Raw genomic sequence first — 23,935 nt, 5'->3', positions numbered from 1 at the left:
TCAGCTTGTTTTGTTTGCAGCACTGTTTCTCCCAACAGAGAACAGATGCCTACGTTCCGAGATACAAGTTTTGTGCATACACTTGCCAAGTAAATTTGGTTTTAACTCCACCTGAAAATGGCACATTTCAAATCGTCAAAGGTTCTAAAAGCTGCAAATCAACATTATTTAATGTTAGACACATACTAAATTTTATTAAGCATTACACTAGAACTACTTTGGTATAAAAAATACTTTATTTTAAAGCTATGAAAGTTATAAAAATAAGTAGTTAAACCTTCAACTCACAGAATGTTCGCTATTTTAACATTAGTAATTTGTTTCTCCTAACGGATCTGAGTTTTATTCGAAATGTTTACAAGACAATTATTACTATCATTTAAAAAAACCCATCATTACAGGGAGCTGTACTAATTGTGATATTTTATCAGTATTCATTTAACCTCTAGGTTTTTAATGAAGGCAGCAAAAACAACTATTTTCTGATGATACAGAATTTCTTATTTCTTGAAGCGTTTCTGTGGTTGACCACTTCTTCATTAGTTACCTGCAGCATGGCACCTTCCTGCCAAAGAAAAAAAAAGTGTATCTGAAGAAGTTTATCACATATGTCTAAACCAAATTACCAATAGGGGAACTTCAGCCATTTTTAAAAAGAAGTATAAGCAGTTCACTGGTGTGTCTAACACAAAAGGAACAGGACTGTCGTTAGCTGAGTCCACATTCTTCAGTAATTAGCCTGTCAAAAGCAATGGAACTTTGAAATTAGGATGTGGGCTTTTTTTTTTTTTTTTTTTTAAACATTTTGTGGGTTTTTGTTTAAAAGCCAGATCGTATGGAGTATGCCACCCTTACTCAGATGACTCATTACTTGGCAAATTTTCGTTAATTTGAGGATCAAACATTCAATGCAATGAGAGTAAGGCTGACTGAATTTGGCACTAAGGTTTATTAGCTGCAAGAACTATAAAAAATGGTGGAAACCTCGTCATTCTAGCCAAATTCCAATTTAGGTGATTACATTGTACACTCATAAAATACCACCTGCAGTTTCATTCGAAGCTTTCACTTCTCCTCCTAAAGAACTGCTTATGCAGTTACAAGAATGGACGACACATTCCTTCACAGAGGCAGATGTATTCTGTGGTGCAATTTTTTTTTTCCTTACACGTAAACAGCCTAAAGTTACTTGGGAACCTTCAGGATGAAACGCGTTATAGATTACAGTCGACAAGACACAGAACAACACAGTTCATTTGTAACAGCACAGCGCTACCTTCATTGCATTACCTTGCAACCACCATAATGCACAGTCTCCCAAGAAAAAACAAAATGTTGCAGGATGCATAAATAAAGTGGTATGATTTAATTAACATGTGACCTACCATTTTAACTACCAACACCAGGGATGGAACCCTTGCAAAGCTTTACTAATGGACACTTGCAGGTCTCATTTGTTCAACTGTAGCAGAGTACAGTGGCAGCAGTCTATGCTTGTCCAGGATTCATATCATAGCTAGATTCCAGTAGGAAAAAAATATGTTAAGTAGCTGAAATTCACAAAAATCTGTACGTAGAAAATTTAATACAAGAAAACAGGATTCACATATTTCTCTTCAGTTGATAATTGTTAACACAATTCATTGCTATGTTAAACTACATAACAACAATCACTATACTGAAAGAATACTGTCACATAGTATTAGTTTCTCAGTTTTGGAACATTAAGAAAGAAAAAAAGTAAATAAGATCTTACCTAAAGAAGTTTAACTGAAGCTTAGAACTAAGTTTGCTCTACTCCCTCAGCCTTCGTTGGCATCCTTATACAACTATTGCAGTTAAAGCTTTGCAGAAATACAGCGCAGCTTTTTAAGACTGGCTGAACTTAGTGACGTTTTCAAGAGTTCTCTTGTACTAGACCTGTGTCCCTGGAAGAGTACCTCGCTGGGGATATTTCCTTTCCTTGCCATTGAAGAAGCAGCATCTAAAAGATCTAAAAAGGTGTTTCTCCTTGCAGAGATATCCCTTAAGTTATCTAGATATTTTAAACCTGATCATTTAAAGACAACATACTTTTTTTTTTCTGACCAGCATTTAATTTTACACGTACAACAATAGCTTTGTATTATTTGTGGGACCTTATACTACCCACTCCTTTCCTTATTTTACAACATTAAAAAAAAAAATCTAAAATTACACAATATTTCCTTTAGAATTATTTTATTAAATCATAAATGTACAACAGCTTCTTAACTCTACACACGCACTTAAATTTTTAAAAGGAAAACGTTATGTCTTATTACACCATGATCCTGGCTAATAGCTTTTCAAAACTTTGAGAAAAATCTTAAAAAAGGTTTCACATGTCACCTGAAACTTACAAATTTAACATTATCAAAGGAATGCTTCTACACTTACAAAGACCACTAAAAAGAAACAACAATTAAAAAGCTAAGAAACTGTCTCAAAGGCATTTTTACAATCCTTCCTCCACAGTAAGGTAATGTTATTAAATAATCCAAATCCATTCACAAAATGGCTCTCTGCATCTGCTCTGGTGTCTTCTGCCATACCACTGCATATTTATGCATGACTGAGATAAGTGTTTCCTTAACATTGTTATTTCCATAACCTGAAGCTGTTCTGTTACCTCTGGGCTCTCATCCTCTCCTATTTATACAGTGAAGCCTGTTTCAACAGAAGTAAAGAGTAAAAAAATAGGTTATGAAATTATTCAGCTAACCATTTTTTATAGGAAAGACAATATCCTAAAAAAACTTTTAGCTCCTGCAGCTACTCTCACGAATCACTGCAATTTTAGCACTTAAAAACATACTTACCCATGGCAAGCTTGCAGAAGCTCAGTAACGGCTTCTCCCTCCATATCCACCACTTCCTCCACTGCCACCAGGACCATAGTTTCCTACAATCACAGAAAAGAGAGAAACAACAATTAAGTCAGTGCACTTCCACCTAAGAATACTTCTCAATAGTCTATCAAAATTAACATCCAGTTTACTTCCAGAGATGGCATATCCACAGCTTTCAGCACTTCACTATGTTCTCCTACTAATGCCCAGAAAGTGCCCAACAACTACACACTGAAATCCTAGAAGGCTCAACAGGGCCACATGTAATCTGATGTACTGCATAGTTTTGAGCTTCGCTGTGAGGGTGGAGTTTACTTGCAAACTGAACCTTACAAGAAAGGGGTTCTTGTTTCAGTTTCCATTCCACGAGTTTTATACAGCACAGTAAATAACATCTAGACAACTACAAGCAGGAAATGAGAGGAAAAGGTGACGTTAGAACAAGAAAGCAATAGAAAATCCCAGTAAGTCTGGTGAAAAACCACAGTATGTTTAGTGGATGTTACAAGTTGTGCTGCAAGTCCTTACTGATTGGAATCTGCATGATGTTTTTTCTAATATTCTAGAGGAAAAGAGGCAGGGGTACTGTTTTCCCCAAACTTTATAGTCTTGAGATCGACGAAAAACTGCAGCCAACTCACACTACATAGAACAAACATGGGTACTGTGCATCTGTTGTAGAAGCTGGCAATTTTTACCTATCATCCTCCCGCCACCCCAAAGGACTGAAGCTTGCCCAATCTGGCTCCAAAGCATATCAAAACATACCTCCACCATATGGTCCCCCCATGTTCCTGCTGCCACCAAAATTTCCACTCTTCATTGGACCATAATTGGAAGGCTGCTGGTTGTAGTTTCCAAAGTCATTGTAGTTTCCACTTCCATAATTGCCTAAATTATCAATACAACAATAGACATGTCTGGATGAGCTACAATGTTCACAGAATTCTCATCGTTACACAATCAAAAGACAAAATCATGCAAACAGTCCAGCAGCACGTGATATCAGCTGCTTTTTCATTCCATTTGTAAAATTAAGCTTGCTTACTCCACCACACACCTCCCAGATTTCATACGATTTGCGCTAATTTACAACTGAAACTTGGTCACTTCAAGCCATAAATAGGTTACCTCCTCCATAGTTGTCATAGCCACCTCCATAGCCCCCACCCTGGTTGCCATATCCAGGTCCTCCTCCACCATATCCTCCTCTTCCTCCTCCATAACCAGGACTGCCACCAAAGTTGCCACCTATGATAATATAATCCTTTAAAATAAGCTTTTCAGTGGAGAAGGTAATCAAATTCTACACAGGATGTTTTTCTGTTGAGAAGTCTACAGGGAAGGAAAAGGGTAGGAGTTTTGGGAAGATATATACCCAACTCCCACCCTAACTAAACGGTGATTAAAACCCACAAACCAGACTGACTAAAAGCATCAATGAAGTGACTTGCTATCATCCTAAAGAGAAGGGGATGGTTGTTCATGACATAACCATACAATTTCCCACATCAGGTATAGTGTGAGCGAACAGTTGTGTGTGTTTCTTAAAGCCAACAAAATCTCTATGGCACTTTGAAAGTTTTACGTGAATTGTAAATGAATGTATAAACAGTTCTAAGTGAGAGAAGAAAACAAAAATACAAACAGAAGCAAACTTACCTCCAGGCCCTCCACCATATCCATTATACCCATCTCCGAACCCACGGCCACTCCCATATCCATCTGTTGGAGGAAAAGAAAACCCAAAACATATATATTTCAATCCACCTGTAGCCTACCAATTTTTATCTAAACCATATTATGTTAAGACTCAAATCTCACAGACTACTTAAGCACACACACTTGAATTTGGCTAAAACGTATGTGGAACAGTATATCTCCCATTCCTCTACACCACCTACTTTCCTGCATTTGTAAAGGACTGGGTTAGTTTTGAACACAGCTAACCTGGTTGGCTTTTATGTAATTCAAATGTTCAGTGAAGAAACCCCTCACTGTGAAGCTCCTGAGCACTGTATAATTACAGAGAAGCAATAGGTGAATTTCTTACCAAAATGACCAAGTTTAAGTTAATTTCAGCTTGTAACAGAATCGTTTAACAATTAAGCCGCTTGAGTTTATAAAAAACTACCTCATCTATTTCTAATATGCAAGAGGTTTGCAAGTTGTCTTTCCCAAAAATTCTGTAACACTTAGAGATGCATTTCAATTGAACAGTAGCAGCTTACCATTACCCAGAACCTGAAGGATGATGTAAACAAACAAAAAATGCTACAAACATGCCTCTCTTACCAGCTCCCCCTCTGAAATTGCTGCCAGGTCCTGGACCAAAGTTGCCACCACCTCCACGTGCATCACCAAAACCGAAGTTCCCTATAACAATTGACATTTGTAAGCAGCAAAATCACGAGAAGCGCACAAGAACAGACTGTAAAGCATTAACTGAACATACCTCCTCTCCCACTCCTAGAATTTTGAACTTCCTGCATTTCCTGTCTAGAGAGGGCTTTCCTTACTTCTGCATTGTGGCCATTAATGGTGTGATATTTCTGCACTGTAATCACATGAAACAAAACGTTGTAAGCATTTAAGTATTGATCTGGCAACAAGAAGAATCTCAAGCTACCAAAAATGCAGTCATTCCCAAATTGATCCATACACACTCCCTACTGTTATTTTAAAAATTATAAATACTAAAATAGATTTCATTAGGTACTAGATTATTTGTTTAAAATACCTGTCCCCACAGTTCACCAAAACTATCATATTACATTCATTTAAGCATTGCTATTATCTGTTTATTTTAAATTTAGCTTCACACAAGTACCATGATTGTAAGCATCAACGTTATCAAATAAAGCAGCGACATGAAGATTACTTACATACAATTTTATCCACAGGATCATGGTCATCAAATGTAACAAATCCAAACCCTCTCTTTTTACCAGACTGTCTGTCAGTAATGATTTCAATAGTGTCAATTTTTCCATATTCCTCAAAGTAGTCACGAAGGTGGTGCTCCTCGGTGTCCTCTTTAATACCACCAACAAACAGTTTCTTCACAGTAACATGAGCACCAGGTTTGCCAGATTCCTGTTAAAAGAATTCTCCAATTTACGACAAAGAAAACCAATTTAGCAAATCTTTTTTTTTTTTCAGGATGACGGGAATGCAAGACTCAGGTTTTTGGACACTGAGGTAGACTTCTTGTCTATGTCCATAAAACCTTTGTGGGGTAGAAGGTAGCAGTTATCATCCCCAAACCCACATGAAAGTTCTAAATGCACTGAAAAATGGTGGTGGAGGGTGAAGAGGTTGTACAGAAATGTACAGAAGTAAATGCAAATCCTTTACATAAATTTAGAGGGAATTGTCAGACCACCTGTTTGAACAATTTCTTAATAACAAAAAAAAAGCTTTAGTTGACTTAAAATAAAAATGCATCAACTTCCTCTGTCCACCTCTCCAATGGCAACGAAGCCTGCATTCCTCTTAATTGCAAAGCTCCTTCAACTACAGCACATCCACAGCTCTGCACTAAAACAAACATAACTCTCCACATACCTTTAAAAAAAAAAAAAAAAAAAAAAAAAGAAAAGAGTTCTGAGCACAATATTTAACCAGCTGCAATAAGCAGGAAGGATTTATCTCTAAAGCCCAGTAATAGCCTTTGTGTGTATAAAAAAATATGCACATGTCCTACTTTGTTTTAGTTACGTTTTTCCAAGTGCTAATCAAGCCTGCATTCTTCTGGAAGCTGAATGAAAACTGAGATTGCTAACAAGGGTACCGATTCTAGTTCAGGGAAAATGGAAATTACCACAAGACACCTCATTCAGTTGCAGTTCATCAGTCCAAAAAACATTAATAATTTGGGTCAAACCTTGTGCTTGAAGTGGCTAAATCCTCCGAGAGCTCCAACAATGCAGAGAACACGAGTTAACAAGAATGTGCATTTGCTCGAATATCTCAATGCTACAGTAACCCAGGTATACTGCTTTACAGTGTGCCCATCTAATTTATAGCCTGGATTTTAAAATCAAATGTGCAAGGAGCAAAAATCTTGAATAGTCTTAGGCTGATTTTGATCACCACCACTGGAAGGAAAGCACAGATCCCAATACTGTGTTCTATTTTTTATCACTTCTGTCATAGAGCTTACAGAAATACTCAGAAGATCAAGAAGTTTCCTAATTTGAGGTCTAATAACAGTCATGATCCCAGAGAAGAGATGGTCTAGAACTTGCATCATTACAGACATCCAACACATTTCTGCTAATACTTTCAGATCCCAGTTAGCATCCCTTGCAGACATGATTCGCAACCAGAATAATACATAGTTACTATAGTAGTAACAGTCAATGAACAGACTAAAAATGTGGAAACAGTGTTCCAACCAGACCCTTTCAACAAATTCAAACAGAGACAGTTTGAAGTAAGAATGCATAACCAAAATGCAGAGTAGTCTCTAAGCATGAAAAGGATCTGCTTTCAATCCCACGTTTACCTCTCTAGCCACAGCTCTCTTAGGCTCCACCACCCTTCCATCAATTGTGTGAGGTCTTGCAGCCATGGCTGCATCGACTTCGGCCATTGAGGAGAATGTTACAAAGCCAAACCCCCTTGATCTTTTGCTTGCAGGATCCCGCATTACCTAAAAATAATGAACAAATTTAAATCACTTCTACATGTCTCACGTTAAACTGACCAACAACAACATTTGGAGAAAACAAGAACCTAATTCAAATACAGTTACATATGAAGCAGCAAGCTATACGGACCAAATACACGAGCAGCATCCACACGGCACCAGAGGAATTCAGTACTACTGTCCTCTAATACCCTACCAGTAACTCAGACATACTCAGCAGCAACGATTCATGTTTATAAACATGTATCTTTCTCTAAAAATCAAACATCTGTTTTTACCTCTCTGAAGACTATGCTCTTTAAACATGGATTATGAAAGACATATTTACTGTTCTGAAAACAAGACCGGTGGAACAACTTCAATACAACTACAGTAGCGGTGACAAGCATACAGAAATCGCAGACTAAAGAAAGCCACTCATCTCTAGCTTCAACAGGACTGCTTACCAAAGTAGCAGCTTTCTTCCAAAGGTTACTGGTTACACAGATGCTGATGCAATAGTGCACTTCGCACTCCCTAATGCATTTCAAGCAATGATACCCCAGTTAATTTTGAACAGCTGTTAGAGATAATTTGAGAGATTTTATGGGAAACAAACTGCATTTTATCAGCAGTGTGCAGAAAGAAATCTGCGTATAGCTTTGAAGGACTCTGAACCAACTGCAGGAACTCAAAATTTAACGTTACACTTTCTCTCTTATATTAAGCTATTAAACAAACAGCTCCCCCTACTATAATTTTTACACATTCTGCATCATCACTGTGCATTAGCATGCCAAACTTACCACGCAATCTGTAAGCTTTCCCCATTGCTCGTAGTAATTCCTCAAGCTTTCCTCTGTTGTTTCAAAGCTTAAGCCACCAATGAACAGCTTGCGGAACTGCTCCTTTTCCCTCTACCACAGAAAAGATTAGATTAATATAAAACTTTTTACAACTGCATTAGGAAAAAAAACAAACAAAACAATGCCCCAAACTAACAAAGAGCCCTTGCTACGGGAAAACATGAATCCATTCATACTGTCTGATTCTATTCCAGATATCATTTATTTTAAAAATATAAAATTCATATTACCATACATCAACACTATTAAGCTATTTACACAAACCATTAAGCAATTAAAAAAATACAGTCAAAATGTTCTAGGTCACTAACTCGGATTTCATCATTAGTCAAATGAAGCACGCTAGGGTATCTGTAAAATTTATCTGGAATTAGTACTAAATGCATCCCCAATTTACGTCAGCAACATCAAAAGCAGAAAAAATTCCTCACATTTCCCTTTCAGTGTATGAACTACATTTTCAGAAAGACTTAAATCACTTCTCAAAGAAATTTTCATTGAGCTCATTCAGCACAAATTTCTGCTATGACAAACAAGTAAGTCGTTAAAAAAAAGCTCAAGGCCAATAAGGAGATATTACACATTTTTTATACGTGATAATTATAATGCAGAAACTAACAACCTTCCAACCTCCCAAGTACTTAATACACTACGAATGTATTGTAAATGTTCTTCTCCATAAGCAGGAGCATGGCTGGATGATACATACTGTTATCCCATATGCCAAATAGCTAATTAAAAAAAAAAGACCCTTTAACAAAATGCAGAATTTCAGAATCTTGTCTGAAGGAGGTAAATGTCCTGCTAAGCTTTCTCCCAAGAGAACTCAGCATTACGTCAACATTATACTCGTCATTTTAAAAAGGAATTTTCTTTTTTTTTAATAACGAGCATTCAGCCAATCCACACGTTTTCTGAAGCTGCTGGAAGCAGGTATGATCTAGAACTATGCTACACAGAAGACATTACTGGAGATGATACTGAATCAGTTTTGTTAAAAATGCATTGCTGTATTATCAGCTAAGAAGAAATGCAACAACTGTCGAGTATTCCTTTTTCACCTCCGAATAAGTATCCTGTTACTTCAATGTCACTTAAAATCATTACACCTAAAGTAGATTCAAAGTGTTTTTTCTTCTAAGAAATATAAAGAAAGCTAATGCTGTCCCTGTGACGTACAGGTGGGAAAAGTTAGGCAGGACAGTTTTGACACAACAAACACACATTATGCAAAGCTTCCCTTCATATAATCTTTTGAACAGAGTAAGGGAAAGGATGCTGCATTCAAGACTTGAATTATAGCTACCTGTTGAAAGCTGTGTTACCATTTCTTGCCTGAGCAGGCTAGCAGAGAAATGTTAGCCAATGAATGCTAAAAATGCACAAATGCCCTTCTCTTCCAACTGCTTCAGTTCAATTGCTTTGAGACTAACCAGTACCTACTGGTTCCATAGGCCCATGGGAGACACTTTTCCCTACATAATCAATTGGCATATGTACACGTCAAATAGCAGAACTAGGATAATAAGTTGGGAATTTGTAAAATTTTAATGGTGTATTGATTTTTCCATTAAGCATTCAGCTCATATTTGAAAATGAAGCTTAAAGAAGTTTACCTACCAACCATAACAACCACATTTGCTTTTCAGAGAGCAAACATGCACCACACATTACTGATAAAGAGAACAGCTGCAAGTTCATACATCACCATACACTCATCGATCACATACTGCCACACCAGTATGCGCCCTAGCCAAAGCAACAGGTAGGCACATACACAGCCAGGACATGGCAATGTCACTGCCACTACAAGATGAAAAATGTATGAACATATCCGAAGTGCTACTCCACACGCAGGCACTGCCTTACTTAGTAGTGAGTCTCTTGACCACAGCCCCGGCCAGGGCCCAGCCGCCTCTGGTAACTGCATGTTCACTCTGCAGCAGTAATGTGCACGATTATTAACTATTTTAACTACGGTCCTTTTCCGATATTCGACAAAAACCCTTCACTAAACACGACCCGCTGCCTCTTCCCCCCACTCTCAATACACAACCCAAAAGATAAACCTCCTAAGATGACTCCGAAACACTTTCTAAGATAGGGACAGACCACGTGTGAATCTCAGCAGCCCTCCAGCATCTTCAGTCAGGAGCCGGGCGGGATCCCAAGCCCGCTGCCGCTTCCTTCAGCCCGCCGCAGCGCCTCGCCGCGCCCCAGCCCGAGGCCGGTCCGCCCCGCCGCCCAGGTAGCGAGCGGGCAGGCAGCGGCGGCTCCGCCATGTGGTGGCGATCAGCAGAGCAGCGCCGCAGCCAGGGAGCAAAATGGCGCCCGGAGCCGCCGCCTCCAGGGAGCGCGGCGCGGCGGGGAGGACGACTGCCAGCAAACCGATCCCGATCGACCGCCCACCGGCGCCACGCGAGCCGTCGGGCTGCGCGGAAGCCACCTGCCCAGCACCGCCACGCAGCCGGACGGGGGGTGTCAGTTTGCAGGCACGGCCTCCCGCCTCCCCTCCCCCGCCGCTCTCGGCGCCGCCATTTTCCCCCTCCCCCTTCCGCCGCCATTACCGGCAGCGGCGCCGCTGCTGCCTACAGGGCGACGGCGCGTCCCGGGCCGGGCTCCCGCCGACCTCCATCGCCGCGCCCCGAGAGCACCCGCTCCAACAGCCAACTCGAAAGACCTAACCCGCCCTCGCCTGAACCGCAGCATCCGCCTCCCCCCAGCAGCAACCCGGCCCCAACCGCGGCTTCCAGAACCTTCCTCCCCCGTCGCCGCTCTCCCCCGTGCAGAGCGGCCCAACAGCCTCGGCACCTCCCGTGCCCGCGCTGGCTAAGCTCGGCCGCGCTCCTCGCGTAACCCTCAGACCCGCAAAAACGCTCTCCGTGCGCGGAACCGAGAGCGGTACCCCCTTAAAATGGAGCTCCTGGCAGCCTCCCCTCCCCCACGTACCATGTTCTTCATGGTGGCGGTCCCTGCCCGGCGCGGCGCACGGCCCTCAGCAATGGCTGCCGCAGCTGTTACGTAATTTGAAATTCGGCTCCGCGCACTACGAGCGCCCTCCTCCTCCACCCGGCCGCGCCTCCGGAGTTTAATTAAAAAATAGCTCGGATCTAGAGCCTAAATCAGTCCTGAGAGGCAGCGGTTCTGTGCGATACCCCTCCGTGTTTTTGTCACCTAATAAAAAGTCATCGACGCCGTTACTAATGGCCGTCTCCGAAATGAGCCGAAGGAGTCGTTCTCGCCGAGCTTATCCGCTTCGGCAGTCGCCGGAAATAGCCGAAACAGAAATGGCAACCCGTTCGGCTCGTTTCGGCGATTTCCGGAATCAGCCGAACTGACGAAATCGGCACTCGGCTCAAGCTCGGCAATTTCCGGAAAAAAAAAGACGCAGCGCTCACCGACTCCCCAACCCACTCGGCAATTTCCGACAGCGGAAGACCTCTCTAATACGTGCCCGAGTGGATCCGAAGTCGCCCGAGCGTCGCTGGCAAAACGTTGCTTCTCTTCTCTTCTCTCTCTCTCTCCCACCCCCCCCCCTCCGGAAATTGCCGAAGACTGCACCTCGTAGTGCGGGGTTATAATTAGCCGCAGAGGCCCCGCACCCCCACCACCCTCCGCGGGCGGGAGCACGGCACAACGCAGCGCCGCGGCCCCCTCCCCCTCCGCCCGGGCGGGAGGCGGGAAGCGGGAAGCGATAACCCTGGAGTTCGAGTCGGTGGAGAAAGGCGGGCCCGGCTGCGGCCAGCCGCGTTCCGCCGGCAGCCACGCAGCGCTCACCTCCCTCGCGCCCTCCCCTTTCCTCTCACGCGCGGCGAGAAAGGGTGAGTGCTGCCGCTCCGCAGCAGCGACACTGCGCCGGGCCTCCCGTTCTCTCTCTCCCCTCATCCCCACACGGATCTCCGGCCGCCGCCAATAAAGGCCTTTCCCGCCCGCCGCAGCCCCCTGGTCGGGCCCTCTCCCGCCCTCGCGGTGGCGGCCATGATGGCGGCGGCCGCCCGCGGCCCAACGGCCGCCCTCACCCAGTCGCTCTCTCTGTCGCCGCGAGGCATCTTCCTCCGTTTGGACGCCTGGCGCGGTCCTGCGCTCGCCCCCCGTGGGACAGACGTCTTGGCCCCCTCCTGTGCTGGCGGCGACAACGGGAGGAGGTTGCGGCTGGCGCGTAGGCGGCGTCGTGCGCTCTGCCCCGTCAGCCGCCGGCGCGCTCGGCTCGGCCCAACCCGCCCCGCGCCGCCCGCCCGGCCCGGCCCGCCCCGCGCCGCTCCCCGCCCCCTCCCCTCCCCCCCGGCCCCTCGGATGCCGCCGCCGCTCAGAGCGCGCAGGGCGAGAGCCGGGAGGAGACGGGGGAGCGGCGCGGCCGAGCGGCAGTGAAGTCTGTATCCTTCTTTCTCCTCTTATTTCCTCGCTTTGGCGGCGCTCCCCGCTCCCCTGTTTGCTCCCCGCCGACACGGGGATGGAGCGCGGGGCGCGCCCGACCCCCCACAGCCCTTAGCGCGGCGGCGGCGGGAGGAGCGGGCACGGCGGGAGGGAAGGGAAGAGGGAGGGCGGGCGGCGGGGCCGGGCCGGGCAGACAAAGCCTCCCGCCAGCGCCCGGGGCGGCCTCCGCGGCGGGGAAACGTGGCGGGGCGGGGGGGCGCGGGCATGGCGAGGCGCTGCCCCCCCTTCCTCCTCCTCCTCTTCCCTCCCGGCGGCCCGCGGGGTCCGTTCCTCGGGGCGGGGGTATCTCGGCAGTGTTCTTGTGGTTTCTTTCCCCTTTCTCCTTCCTTTCCGACGGGGACGCGAGGATCTCCCGCCCGGCCCTTGCCGCCGCCTGGCGTGGGGCTGCCGGGCCTCCCCTAGCGGGGCGCTGGGCGGCGGGCCGAGCCGTTGGGCCTTGCAAGGCCGTGTGCGAGCTGTGCGCGGGCCTGTGTGCGATCCGAAGTTTTGTAGTTGGAACGGGGCGGGGACGATACGTGCTTACAGAGGTGGTCGGTGTGAGAGGTGCGGTGGTGAAGGGGATGGATGGTGTTGGACTCGCTTGCCTAGGATAAACGTAGCGTGTGCAACTTAGCCGAGCTCACGTCGGTGCAGGGCCTTAATTCGTGCAAACTTGAGAATCAGAGGGCAGCGTTATGCATTAAAATAAATATTCGCAGTTTTGAAAGCGGTGGGTGCTCTGTTACACTGCAGATGTGTAGCTGCTCCCTGCCAGATCCACAGTTAATACGTCTAAAGCTGTATCATAGTTAACTGCTGGAATCTGAGCTCCTGTTCTGTTGGGTTTAAGGAAATAAGCATCCCTGATGGTCCTCCCCCTTTTCCCTACAATTGTCTCCATGCCTTAGATGGCCTTGGGAAAACCTTTTTTCAACCTCATCTGCCACTTTGTCACTATTTATCTTGGCTAGGTAAAGGTGTGTTACTGGGTTATGCCGGACAAAGCAGTAAGCTGCTTCTTGTCCTGGATTTAATCCATTCTGTAAATGTTCTATGCCGTGAATACATGGGGGTTGGAACAAGGACCATGTTGTATTGGGATGCCTTTCTTTGAGTAACGTAAACTTCCTTTTAATTGTCATGCATTTTTCTAGTAAAAGCTCTGCAAGTCTGCAATAAAAATGGCCTCCAATAAAACTACATTGGTAAGTTCACGCACACCTAAAGTATGTAAGGATTTAATCAACATATTTTTCTTCAAACTTATAACTTGGCATCTCCATTTAAAAGATACATCCACATCTCCCCTCCCCAGCATTTTTCTGACCAAAATTTCAGGTCCAGAAAGTAAGGCTACTAGAAAGGACATTCTCTTTGGCTTTAACAAATCTGCCATTCCTACAGAGACTTGTTGGGGAATAAAAAAAAAAAAAAAAAAAAAGGACTGGACTGTGCATCATTTCGTCTGTCCTGTTGTAGAAAGCACTGAGGATTTTTTTAGCCTCCTTTCAGGATACCATGTAATTCATCGTTTATGTAAAAATAAGTAAAATCATGTATTCGTTTAATTTCTCCTAGTCTATTCAGAAAAAAATAAAAGAACAAATTGAGCGAAGGCGGTCCTTACAGAGGAAAAATAACGTTACTGGGAAATGATGTGGTGTAGTTAAGATGCCCTTTGAAATTATTATTACTTTTTTTTAACCAAATAACAGTTTCTTTGAATTTCATAGGAGCAGAGATTATCAGATGTCAACCCCTCCTGATCTATTTTAATGATGCATTCATGGTTCTCAAGTCCCTGTAAAGCTTTGCTTGACGTTAAAATATGAACTTCTAAAGGCAGTTGGTTGCGGGAAAAATTATTTTAATTGCCATTCAACTACTTACTCTATATATAAATATATATATACACATATATGTGTGTGTGTGGAAGAACTGAAGAAATATAGCATGAGATCCATCTGAGGTTGAAGCAGGATGCATAGATACAATTGGACATTTGGATAGCAGAACGACGGACTTGTTATGCACTCAAAAGGCCCATTCTTAAATTACTAAAGTGGTTGCTAATTGACCCAGATTGAGGTACATTAAAAACTCTTATTAACTCCTGGCTTCGAAGTGTAGTGCTTGTTTGACATTATATGATGGCAAACCATTCTAAAGATTTCATCAAGATGAATGTCTGAACTTTCTGTTAGTAATTGGTTGTCCACTTTTCCCTAATTTGAGGAAGAGGAGCAGTGACCAGCCCAGGGAGGGAGTGCCTCACGGAGGGGAAAGTGTCTGCAACTGCAGTATTTTTGATATGATGTTCAGAATTTTGCTGCACAGGTCAGGAAAATCAGTTATGGTTCCCATGGGAACCGTAACTAATTCTGCTTCATTGCATATTTGAATGCAAAACTTAGATATACTGGGGGTAGCGTAGCTCTGGAACTGTAATTCTGAATTTGTTATCTCTTGTATCGTGAAACACTCCATTGCAACATCACGTCTCTGTTCTAATGTTGCCCCTCAAGAAAGAGCCATTACCCATTGAAAACCATCTCTGTCTGTTGGATGTGACTTCTGAATGCAGAAGGAAGGAAGCCACAAATGAGCATCCAGTGCTTAGATGCCCGTGTTAAGGTTTAGAACGGGTAACCTTAAAGAAGGGAGCTTCAGGGATCTGGTGGATGTTTCTGCCCTTCGTTCTGGGTCAGCTGCTACATTCACCTCCAGGCTGAGATTTACATTGGTTTGTATAATCTCAGGAGTTACCATTCTTCAGTATTTCTTCAGGCTCTGCTGTCAAATATTATTTTAGTAGGTTAAAAAGGCTTAGGAAGTGTTTGGGAAGTAGCATTATTCAGAAGATGTAGTGAAACCTCTAATATTCAGAGCAAAAAGCAACGCACCCTTGACTTGTTATTTGCTTACTGACCTTTGAGATAAAGGATCAGATCCTGTAATATTCATTTTTTTCTGTGGAAGATTATGTAGCTATCTGAAGTCCTAAAGAGTTTGCATTTCTTTTAAAGAAAAGTTACTTTGATGCAGAGGTCCAAAACATTTAGGTGATGAGAATGAAAGAAGCTGAGAACAATTATCAGAAGGCAGCCTTCCTGTGAACTGGAGGGTTTTAGTCCAGTGGAGAGCACTGATGGAGGTGTTCCACTTGTAGCCCACTTGCCTCAACACCAGTAATTAGGATGTTGTTAGTCTGGTACAGTGAGTCTGTCTTTTTTTCTCCTCATTTCTTTTTTTCCCCCCGTTTTTCTCATCTCATTTCTCTTTTTAATACTTTCATTTATTGCAGTAAGCAGCCTTCATAGACAAGGTGGATGTTTTCATATGTTTATGTTCATTTACCTTCAGTCCTGCATTCTTTTATTTTTCTTTCCTGTGGAGGCAAAAAAAAAGCCAGTGTGGTTGGTACTTCTCAGACATGAGTACTGGGTTCAAAATACACCTGGGATGTGCAGGTAGTTATTATCAAAGTGGAAATACATGCTGTGTTTTAAATAATCTCTTTTCTATTCCCAAGTCAAAACAAGTGTCGCACAACATTTAATCATATATGGAAACTTGCTGTTTGAAGGGGGAATTTGAACCTTTTCCTCATCTTTGCTGTTTGCACCTTCAATTCGTGGGTTGCTAAGGAGAGTAAAGGTGTTTGGGGGAAGACAAGTTAATGCAAAAAAAAAAAGGAAGAACGCAAAGAGTAGGCTTGGAAAGGCAGGTCAGCTTCTTCATTTTGCAAAAAGAAGAGTTTTCTTTGCGTCTGACAGACACTTTCTTTCCTTCCTTTTACCACATCAAGGAAAAATTCTGCAAAATCTAAAAATCAGTTTCAAAATTGCTTTGCAGTGTGCTCAAACTAACCCGCGTTCATTCTAGAGAGGACTAGAAAAGTGCCACAAAGTAAAGGCAGGTGCTCCATGACTTCTGCTTGCCTCTGTCTGTCACGTAAGAGCATTAGCGAGGAAGTAGCTTTGTCTGCTTTAAGGTGCTGCATGACTGTGTGCTCTCAGAGATTAATACTGTTCCCGTTAACTTATGGCTGCCATTTTAACAATTTTCCAATAAGGAGCTATCCAAAATGGCCATCAGACTGCTTTTGGTCTGTTGGTGCTACACACATGGGATACAACAAGATTATAGACACGTCCTGACCTTTTCCAGATTGCAAACAAGGAAATTCTGAAACGTGTCCTTCTACCAATATTGAATTGTGCCTTATTAAACTGGGAATGCCTTGAGGATGATGTGGATGTAATATTTATTTTAAGAACTTGAAGAATATTATTTAAAGTATATCAAATGTAAACTTGAAACACTTGAGTTTTTTAAATTAGCAAAATTTTAATTACATGTTAAGTGTACCTTAAGTGTAGCTGTCTGAACATTTGCACCTTTCTGACATCCCTTCGAATGTTAGTTGCATCGGTGCGTGGCTGATAGTGGGAAGGGCCTGCAGTAGTTTGCTGCTCCTGGCATGCATCCTGTTCAATAATTGTCGATTATTATTGAATATTTTGGTTATGGTAGCGCTACATTGTACATTTTGCTCCCTTCAGCTTTTTCTTTTTCTTTTTTTGTTTTGGAAATGCTAGTAACTTTTTTATTTTTTTTTTTTTAGTAGCACCCTTTTCTGTTTGATGCATTTTCCCTTAATACTTTTCTTTACTTCTGCCTCATGCTGTTTCTTGCCCTCCGCCTTTTCACAGGCACGGAGTTAACTTATAGAAGCTTGATAAAATTTTGAGCATGTAGCACTCTGAGAATTAAATTTATAAGGGGAGTGGAGGCACTGAGTGTACGGACAAAGATATTTCACCTTTATAAAAACTGGTGTTCTATGTTGGGTATCTTATTAAGTGGCTGGAAAAAAAAACAAAAAAAAACAAAAAACCCAAAACCAACCCAAAGTATTACCATGTCTTGCTCAGGTTACCTGACCTCATGCACTAACGTGAAACAAGTCCGAGCTTCTGGCTCTAGTGTGAATAAATACATGATTCCTTACTGTTTACTGAGCAAAGTTGGATTTGGCCAGTGAAGTAACGATGTAAAGCAAAAGAATGAATAATGGCATTCTGAATTTCTTTTGTAGCACAAAATGGGAAAGAAACAAAATGGCAAAGGTAAAAAAGTTGAAGAGGCAGAGCCTGAAGAATTTGTTGTGGAGAAAGTCCTGGACAGACGTGTTGTGAATGGAAAGGTGGAATACTACTTGAAGTGGAAAGGATTTACAGAGTAAGGCATTACCATTATTTTTTCTGGTACAATGCTAAATATTAACCATTTATTTGAAATAACTGTGTGGATGGGGGATTGGATGGTGGGGATACGCTTTAAAGAGCTGAAAGGGAAGGACAGCATAAATGTCTATTCAGGTGGAGCAGTCAAGTATGACAGTAAAATAGAAGACTGGTAGCTTAGGGTTTGTGCTTGGTCACGTTCCAAAATCTTATACAAAGCCCTCAGTGATTGTTCTTTTGCCACTGCTCTTTGATCTAGCTTGTGTCAATGTCAGTCAAGGTATGCTAGGCTGACAGTTGTCATAAAATAGGTATACTTTCATATGCAGGGGATTGAATGTTATTTCTGAGAAATAAAGTTTGCAGGGCTTTAAACAGGCAGCTTTGAAGCTGTGAATTTGTTTTGGTTTTTTGGGGGGAGGGGGGAGGTGTTTGCTTTTTTCAGATGCTCTTGAAATAGGTAAATTTACAAAAGGAATTCTGTGGCATGATTGCTTTCATTAGACATACTGAAAAGGTATTTTTCAGTCTCTATCCTGGGTCTTTTGAAAGCACAACAGTGCTTCCATCAGCCGAGAAAAGGGGATGCATTAGATGTTAAAGTCTAGCATTTTATCATTAGTAGTTACGTGTACATATCTCCCAAAGCAACCTTCTGCATTCTAGGACCTTAAAGTTTTGGTAATTGAAAATAACGGGTAAGCATCCTGTTTGTGCAGTAGTGCTGTGGCAATATATTAGTGCCTGAGGACTTCCGATGAGGTGCTTAATTGTTGGAGGGCACATTCATGGACAGCGTAAAATGTTATTTACCAAAATACATACTCTCTGGAACAATTGCAATACCCAGCTCCGGACATGGAGCCTTTGTTTTTTCTATAATTACAGCCTATTAGCATGGTTTGGGTTGGAAGGGACTTCAGGGCCCACTCAGTTTCAGTCCCCTGCCATGGGCAGGCTGCTGCCCATAAGCTTAGGTTGCCCAGGGCCCCATCCAACCTGGCCTTGAATGCCTCCAGGGATGGAGCATCCACAGCTGGGCAACTGTGCCAGTGTATCACCTGTCTCTCAGTGAAAAGTTTCCCCTGACATGTAATCTAAATCTCCCCTCTTAGATTAAAACTGTTCCCCCTTCTCCTATCACTTTCTACCCCTGTAAAAAGTTGATTTCCCTCCTGTTTCTAAGTTCCCTTTAAGTATTGGAAGGCTGCTATCAGGTCTTCCCTGAGCCTTCTCTTCTCCAGGCTGAACAAGCTCAGCTCCCTCAATCTGTTTTCATAGGGGAGGTGCTGCACCCCTTTGATAATTTTCATGGGCCTCCTCTGGACCAGCTCCAAAAGCTCTACAGCTGGAGGAGTGAGAAAGAGTTCAGTGCTCAGATGATACTTTTGAGAGCATTTCTGGTACATAGAAGCTTAGGTACATACATTTATGTCATTACTAGTGGGGATTGTGTATGTTCTGTTCTCCTGAAGTCTTAGTTTATGCTCTTACCAAACAGCTTGTTTGCATGGTCAGCCTTTCGGGGAACCAGGAATTAAGTTTAAATGTACAGGTAGGATGAGGGTTGCATGTTGTCACTTCCACCAGCATCTTAGGAGTTAATAGAGCTGCTTACTCTGTATCTCAAATGTAAGAACAATTCAGCAGCATTCTTCAGCATAGCATAGAGTCAGTCATCAAATGTAGTGCACAAAGGCTATGGCAGATGGTTAGAGAAGCATCCTGAGTTTAAGATACCTTATTTATTGAGGAAAGGAATGACTTGCTTAGGGTGAGCCGTGTAGCTAGTTGTACGCTTCTCTTCTTTTCCTAGTTTTACATAAATGTATGTATGTTTCAGTGCTGACAACACGTGGGAGCCTGAAGAAAACTTAGATTGTCCAGAGCTAATTGAAGCTTTTCTGAACTCTCAGAAAGCTGGTAAAGAAAAAACAGATGGTGCGAAAAGAAAATCACTGTCAGATAGCGAATCTGATGATAGTAAATCAAAGAAAAAACGTGATTCTGTAAGTATATGTTCATGTGCTAAACTTTGTTTCTCCTCTGTTTCTTTCTACCTCTCCAACCCTCTACCCCAAAAATTCTGTTGTGACTTGGAGAACTAGAACAACCATAGTCTTAAAACTAAGAATCACAGAACTGGAACTGTGGTTTGGAAAGTGTGATGTTTTATAGCGATTAATGAGACCGCCTGAATGGCGGGTAAAAGGTGGTTGATTTTACTTTTTATGACCAGAAGCCCCAATGTTCTGTGATTCTTGCTGAATAATCAAAAGTAAGACTGGTTGAGAGTTACTAATGAACAACGTGGTCAGTTTGTGTTAGAGTAAAATGGTCGTGAATGGAACGAGCAGAAGTTCTGTTCTGGCTTTTGTATGAGCTATGATTTTTAAATAGGTGAGTGGGAAGATAGCAAAATGGGAAGACCAAGCACTTGCTTAAATTAGGACTAGACATGGTGGTAGGAAAGGTGTAGAGAGGGTGACTGAAGAAAACCTGCTATTTCATGGATATTTGGGTTTCAGCTCCAATTTAAATGAGCCAACAAAATGATAAGTTTAGTGCTAATAAGAGCAAAATAATGCGCTTAACACAGTATGTTCAGCAGTACATTTTTCTCTCTAAACTTTCAAACTAACAATATAAATCAGAGCTGTTTGTCAGTCAGTGGTTTACTGAAGACAGCTGCTGGATGTGTGCTGTCAATTACTAGGTGACGTTGGAAGGCATCAGAAGCAATATTGGTAAATACTGTGAATAGCATTTTAGTTTCTGAGTGAAGTTAATTTTATGGCTTCACCTGATATGGTAGCAGTCACTGTCTCACAAAGGTATTGTGAAACTAGAGGCAAGCAGTCCTGTTGTTGACCACAGATGTGATTTCAGTGAGCCAAGAAGAGTTGAGGTGTGCCCTATGGGTGCAGTTTCACAGTTGGCTTAAGCCAACCTAAGTGCCCAGGTTTGTTGTTTTGCTGAAAAGAACATGTTTTGCCTGCTCCCAGGAGTGTGTTTTTTTGTTTTGCCTGTTCAGTTTGTTTCATTAGCCGTGCTTGTTTATCTACTATAAAGATTTGAGACCACTTGATTCATCTACTGAGTTTTCAGAAAGAATGGCTAGAGCCATTAATGTAAAAGTCCTTCATTGTTACTCTGCATCTGAATGACAAGGTCTGAAGGTCAGTCAAAAAAAATGTAACATTTATATCATCTTCAGACAACTTTATATGTAGCGATAGCTTTTATCATTATGTAATGCTATATTTTGTTGTTCTGATTCACACACACACATTAATGTGTATATCTAGCTCTAATGCCAGAATAAAAGGGTAGTTAGATGATGATAGATAATGATCTTTTAACTTACTTGATAGGTTGATAAACCGAGAGGGTTTGCAAGGGGTCTTGATCCTGAGAGGATAATTGGGGCTACGGATAGCAGCGGAGAGCTTATGTTCCTCATGAAATGGTAAGTCTTATCCACAGTTCTGAGCCATGTTGAGGGAGGGCTGGTAGTTTGCACTTAGCTCATGAGAGAACTTCTTTTCAGCAAACAGAAAGAAGCTGGCGGTCTGCTTATTTATTAACCCTGTGTTCTTGCAGAAGCAAAACCTGTGCAATTACTTAGTACTTAGTCCCCCTTTCTTCCAAAACCAAAATGACTTTAGATTCTCTTGATTCAATATCATAGAAGTGGAATTTAGAACTGGCCTTTGCATGTGAGTAGCATTCTTGCTAGGGAAATTTCAGGTAGAACTCTGCTTTTAAATGTTTTACATAAGCAGATTCTAGCTGCTAGGCAGCCAACCTCTTAACCAAACTTGGTGTCTGCTGTTTTGTGTGCAATCAGGTGGACAGAGAGTTGGAAGCAACTAGTGGAGGAAGCTGAAGTTGTGATGAAGAACAAACGATATGAAGAAGTTTGTCATTATGGGCCTGTAACAGGGAAAAGTGCTTTGGGGAGTTAGTATTATTTGGAGGACAGGAGGAAAACAGTTCTATTAGCTACAGTGTTAGCAGAAGACATCTTGTCTTTGCAGTAGAGAAGCAGGGTAATTTTTTTTTTTTTAAATCCAGCATTGAGAATATAAGGGTTGAATTAACATTTGCTTGGAGTTTGGTTTTCTGTGGTGCTGGGATAAGAATTATAGTTTCCAACAACCTTTTAGAAAGCTTTCTAGTTTCTTTAGTAGTGTCAAACTGAGCAGTCTCCAGAGAATTGGTTTGTCATGCAGTGTGCTTAGACTCTTGAAGATCAGTGCTTTGGAAAGGTGGTCTGCATTCTGACTTCAAATTCCCTTTAATACGTGGAACTGAGAGAAGTTTGAAAATGTGGGTTATGACTACTTGAATTTCTGTAGTGATAACTGGCAGAATAAAACACAAAGGAAAACAAGAAAGGAGCATTTTCTTTTTAGTTTGTTTGTAGTGGATTCGTTTTTTCGTAATTGATTGCAGTCAACAAAGATAGATATGAATATGTAGCCATAGAGCTGACTTGTACAATCAGCATACTCTTGAAAAAGGAGCCTAAAGCATGTTAGATTGGAATTATTATTTATTTTTTTTTTTGTTACTCCAAGACAGGCTCAGAAATTGCGGTTACTTGCATAAACTTCTAATGCAATTGGGATGTGAATACCACAAGTCTCACTTTGAAGTTCCAGTTATGCTTTAAAGTAAAATTAGTGTAATTTTACTTACTTCATTATATACTGCATTTGGTAACTGTAGGAATAATTTCTCTTAAACAGTGTTTTCCCCTGGAATAGAAAAAGAAACTTGTGAAGGAAGGTATCAGCTGTGAAATCTTATTTGCTGTGAAAGCTAGCAAAGAAATTCCTTGTAGCTGAAGTGAAAAGTATACTGAAAACTGATTTCTAGCTGACGTTTTTCATAATGTTATATCAAGAGGTGATGCATTTTTATGAAAACGTATTCTTCCTGAAACCCATTTTGATGTTAAAATAATTTGAAGAATCCTGCTATGAATATAAGTTAATTAAGAGAATTAGTAATTATGCTTTTTTTTTTAATTTTAATCTCCCTTCCTTTCCCATCAGGAAAGACTCAGATGAGGCAGATCTGGTGCTGGCCAAAGAAGCAAACGTGAAGTGTCCTCAGATCGTAATTGCTTTTTATGAAGAACGACTAACTTGGCATTCATGCCCAGAAGATGAAGCACAATAATTGTTTGCATCACTTTTTTTATATATATATGAATATTAAAACCTGAAATTTGATTTATTAGCAATGTGAGAAGCATACATTCTAAAAAATTCAAATTTGATATTTTTTTGAAGTAGTGTGTTTTGCATCAACAGCAAGTAAATAAAAGCTTTCTGCAACTCATTTCATTTATCACAGGAGAGCATTTGATACTACTACTTCCTCCATATTAGGTGAAAGCTTTTATAAAACATTCATAAACTTCCATGGTTATTATTGAATCTTAACGAATGTCTAAACAAGCTCACAGATGTTTTGTAGTCTTCTATACAGTTGATGTGCATGTTTCTTCTTTACCCAAACCTAGCCCTTTACACCTGTAGACTCATTCTTTTTAGTATTTGGGGTCACACGATCCCAAGAAGACCAGGTGAAAATTAACTTTGTAGTAATTTGAATGTTATCAGACTGTATATTGTTTACTTTATTGTAAATACTGGTGAACAGTGGTCAATAAAATAGTTTTATATTCTTCCTTTATAATGATAGGCTGTGACTCTTTTGAAGCGGTATGATATTTCTGAACTTTTTATATGTTAACCTCTCAGTTCATGATGTATTTAACTGTAAGTTGTTCTTTTGGGGATAGATTGATTGATATTACCCCACTGCTACTCTGTAATCACAATGCCAGACAAATGTCAGGCTTTGATTCTCTTTAATTTTTTTGGTGAA

At 41.8% G+C, this 23,935-nt stretch overlaps 2 protein-coding genes across 8 annotated transcripts; one reads left to right on the top strand and one right to left on the bottom strand.

The window, feature by feature from the left end:
- Positions 1-217: 217 nt before the first annotated feature.
- On the bottom strand, positions 218-12,535 carry HNRNPA2B1 (heterogeneous nuclear ribonucleoprotein A2/B1). 4 transcript variants are annotated; one of them, XM_042817485.1, is made up of 13 exons: positions 12,389-12,535; positions 8,310-8,420; positions 7,381-7,527; positions 5,756-5,966; positions 5,326-5,427; positions 5,166-5,246; positions 4,533-4,595; positions 4,002-4,121; positions 3,639-3,761; positions 2,841-2,923; positions 1,757-2,688; positions 1,386-1,516; positions 218-565 (listed from the first exon to the last, which is right to left on the bottom strand). In XM_042817485.1, exons 1-10 carry the CDS (start codon positions 12,416-12,418, stop codon positions 2,862-2,864), a joined length of 1,050 nt encoding a protein of 349 aa, XP_042673419.1. In that variant the 5' UTR covers positions 12,419-12,535; the 3' UTR covers positions 218-565; positions 1,386-1,516; positions 1,757-2,688; positions 2,841-2,861. The 4 variants fall into 4 exon arrangements, with proteins under 4 accessions (XP_042673419.1, XP_042673423.1, XP_042673420.1 ...); XM_042817489.1 differs by lacking the exon at positions 12,389-12,535 and adding an exon at positions 11,319-11,886; XM_042817486.1 differs by lacking the exon at positions 1,757-2,688.
- CBX3 (chromobox 3) lies at positions 12,101-23,740 on the top strand. Of its 4 annotated transcripts, XM_042817490.1 has the most exons (6): positions 12,655-12,738; positions 13,937-13,987; positions 17,884-18,026; positions 19,875-20,040; positions 21,406-21,500; positions 23,095-23,740. In XM_042817490.1, exons 2-6 carry the CDS (start codon positions 13,964-13,966, stop codon positions 23,219-23,221), a joined length of 555 nt encoding a protein of 184 aa, XP_042673424.1. In that variant the 5' UTR covers positions 12,655-12,738; positions 13,937-13,963; the 3' UTR covers positions 23,222-23,740. The 4 variants fall into 4 exon arrangements, with proteins under 4 accessions (XP_042673427.1, XP_042673424.1, XP_042673426.1 ...); XM_042817493.1 differs by lacking the exons at positions 12,655-12,738; positions 13,937-13,987 and adding an exon at positions 12,101-12,190; XM_042817492.1 differs by lacking the exon at positions 13,937-13,987.
- Positions 23,741-23,935: the final 195 nt, after the last annotated feature.

Source organism: Centrocercus urophasianus, unplaced genomic scaffold (assembly GCF_019232065.1).
Source record: "Centrocercus urophasianus isolate 14NV4802_14NV808 unplaced genomic scaffold, USGS_Curo_1.0 seq_16, whole genome shotgun sequence".
NCBI lineage: Eukaryota > Metazoa > Chordata > Aves > Galliformes > Phasianidae > Centrocercus > Centrocercus urophasianus.
Note: the sequence above shows the minus strand (reverse complement) of the source record. Positions and strands in the feature narration are given on the sequence as shown.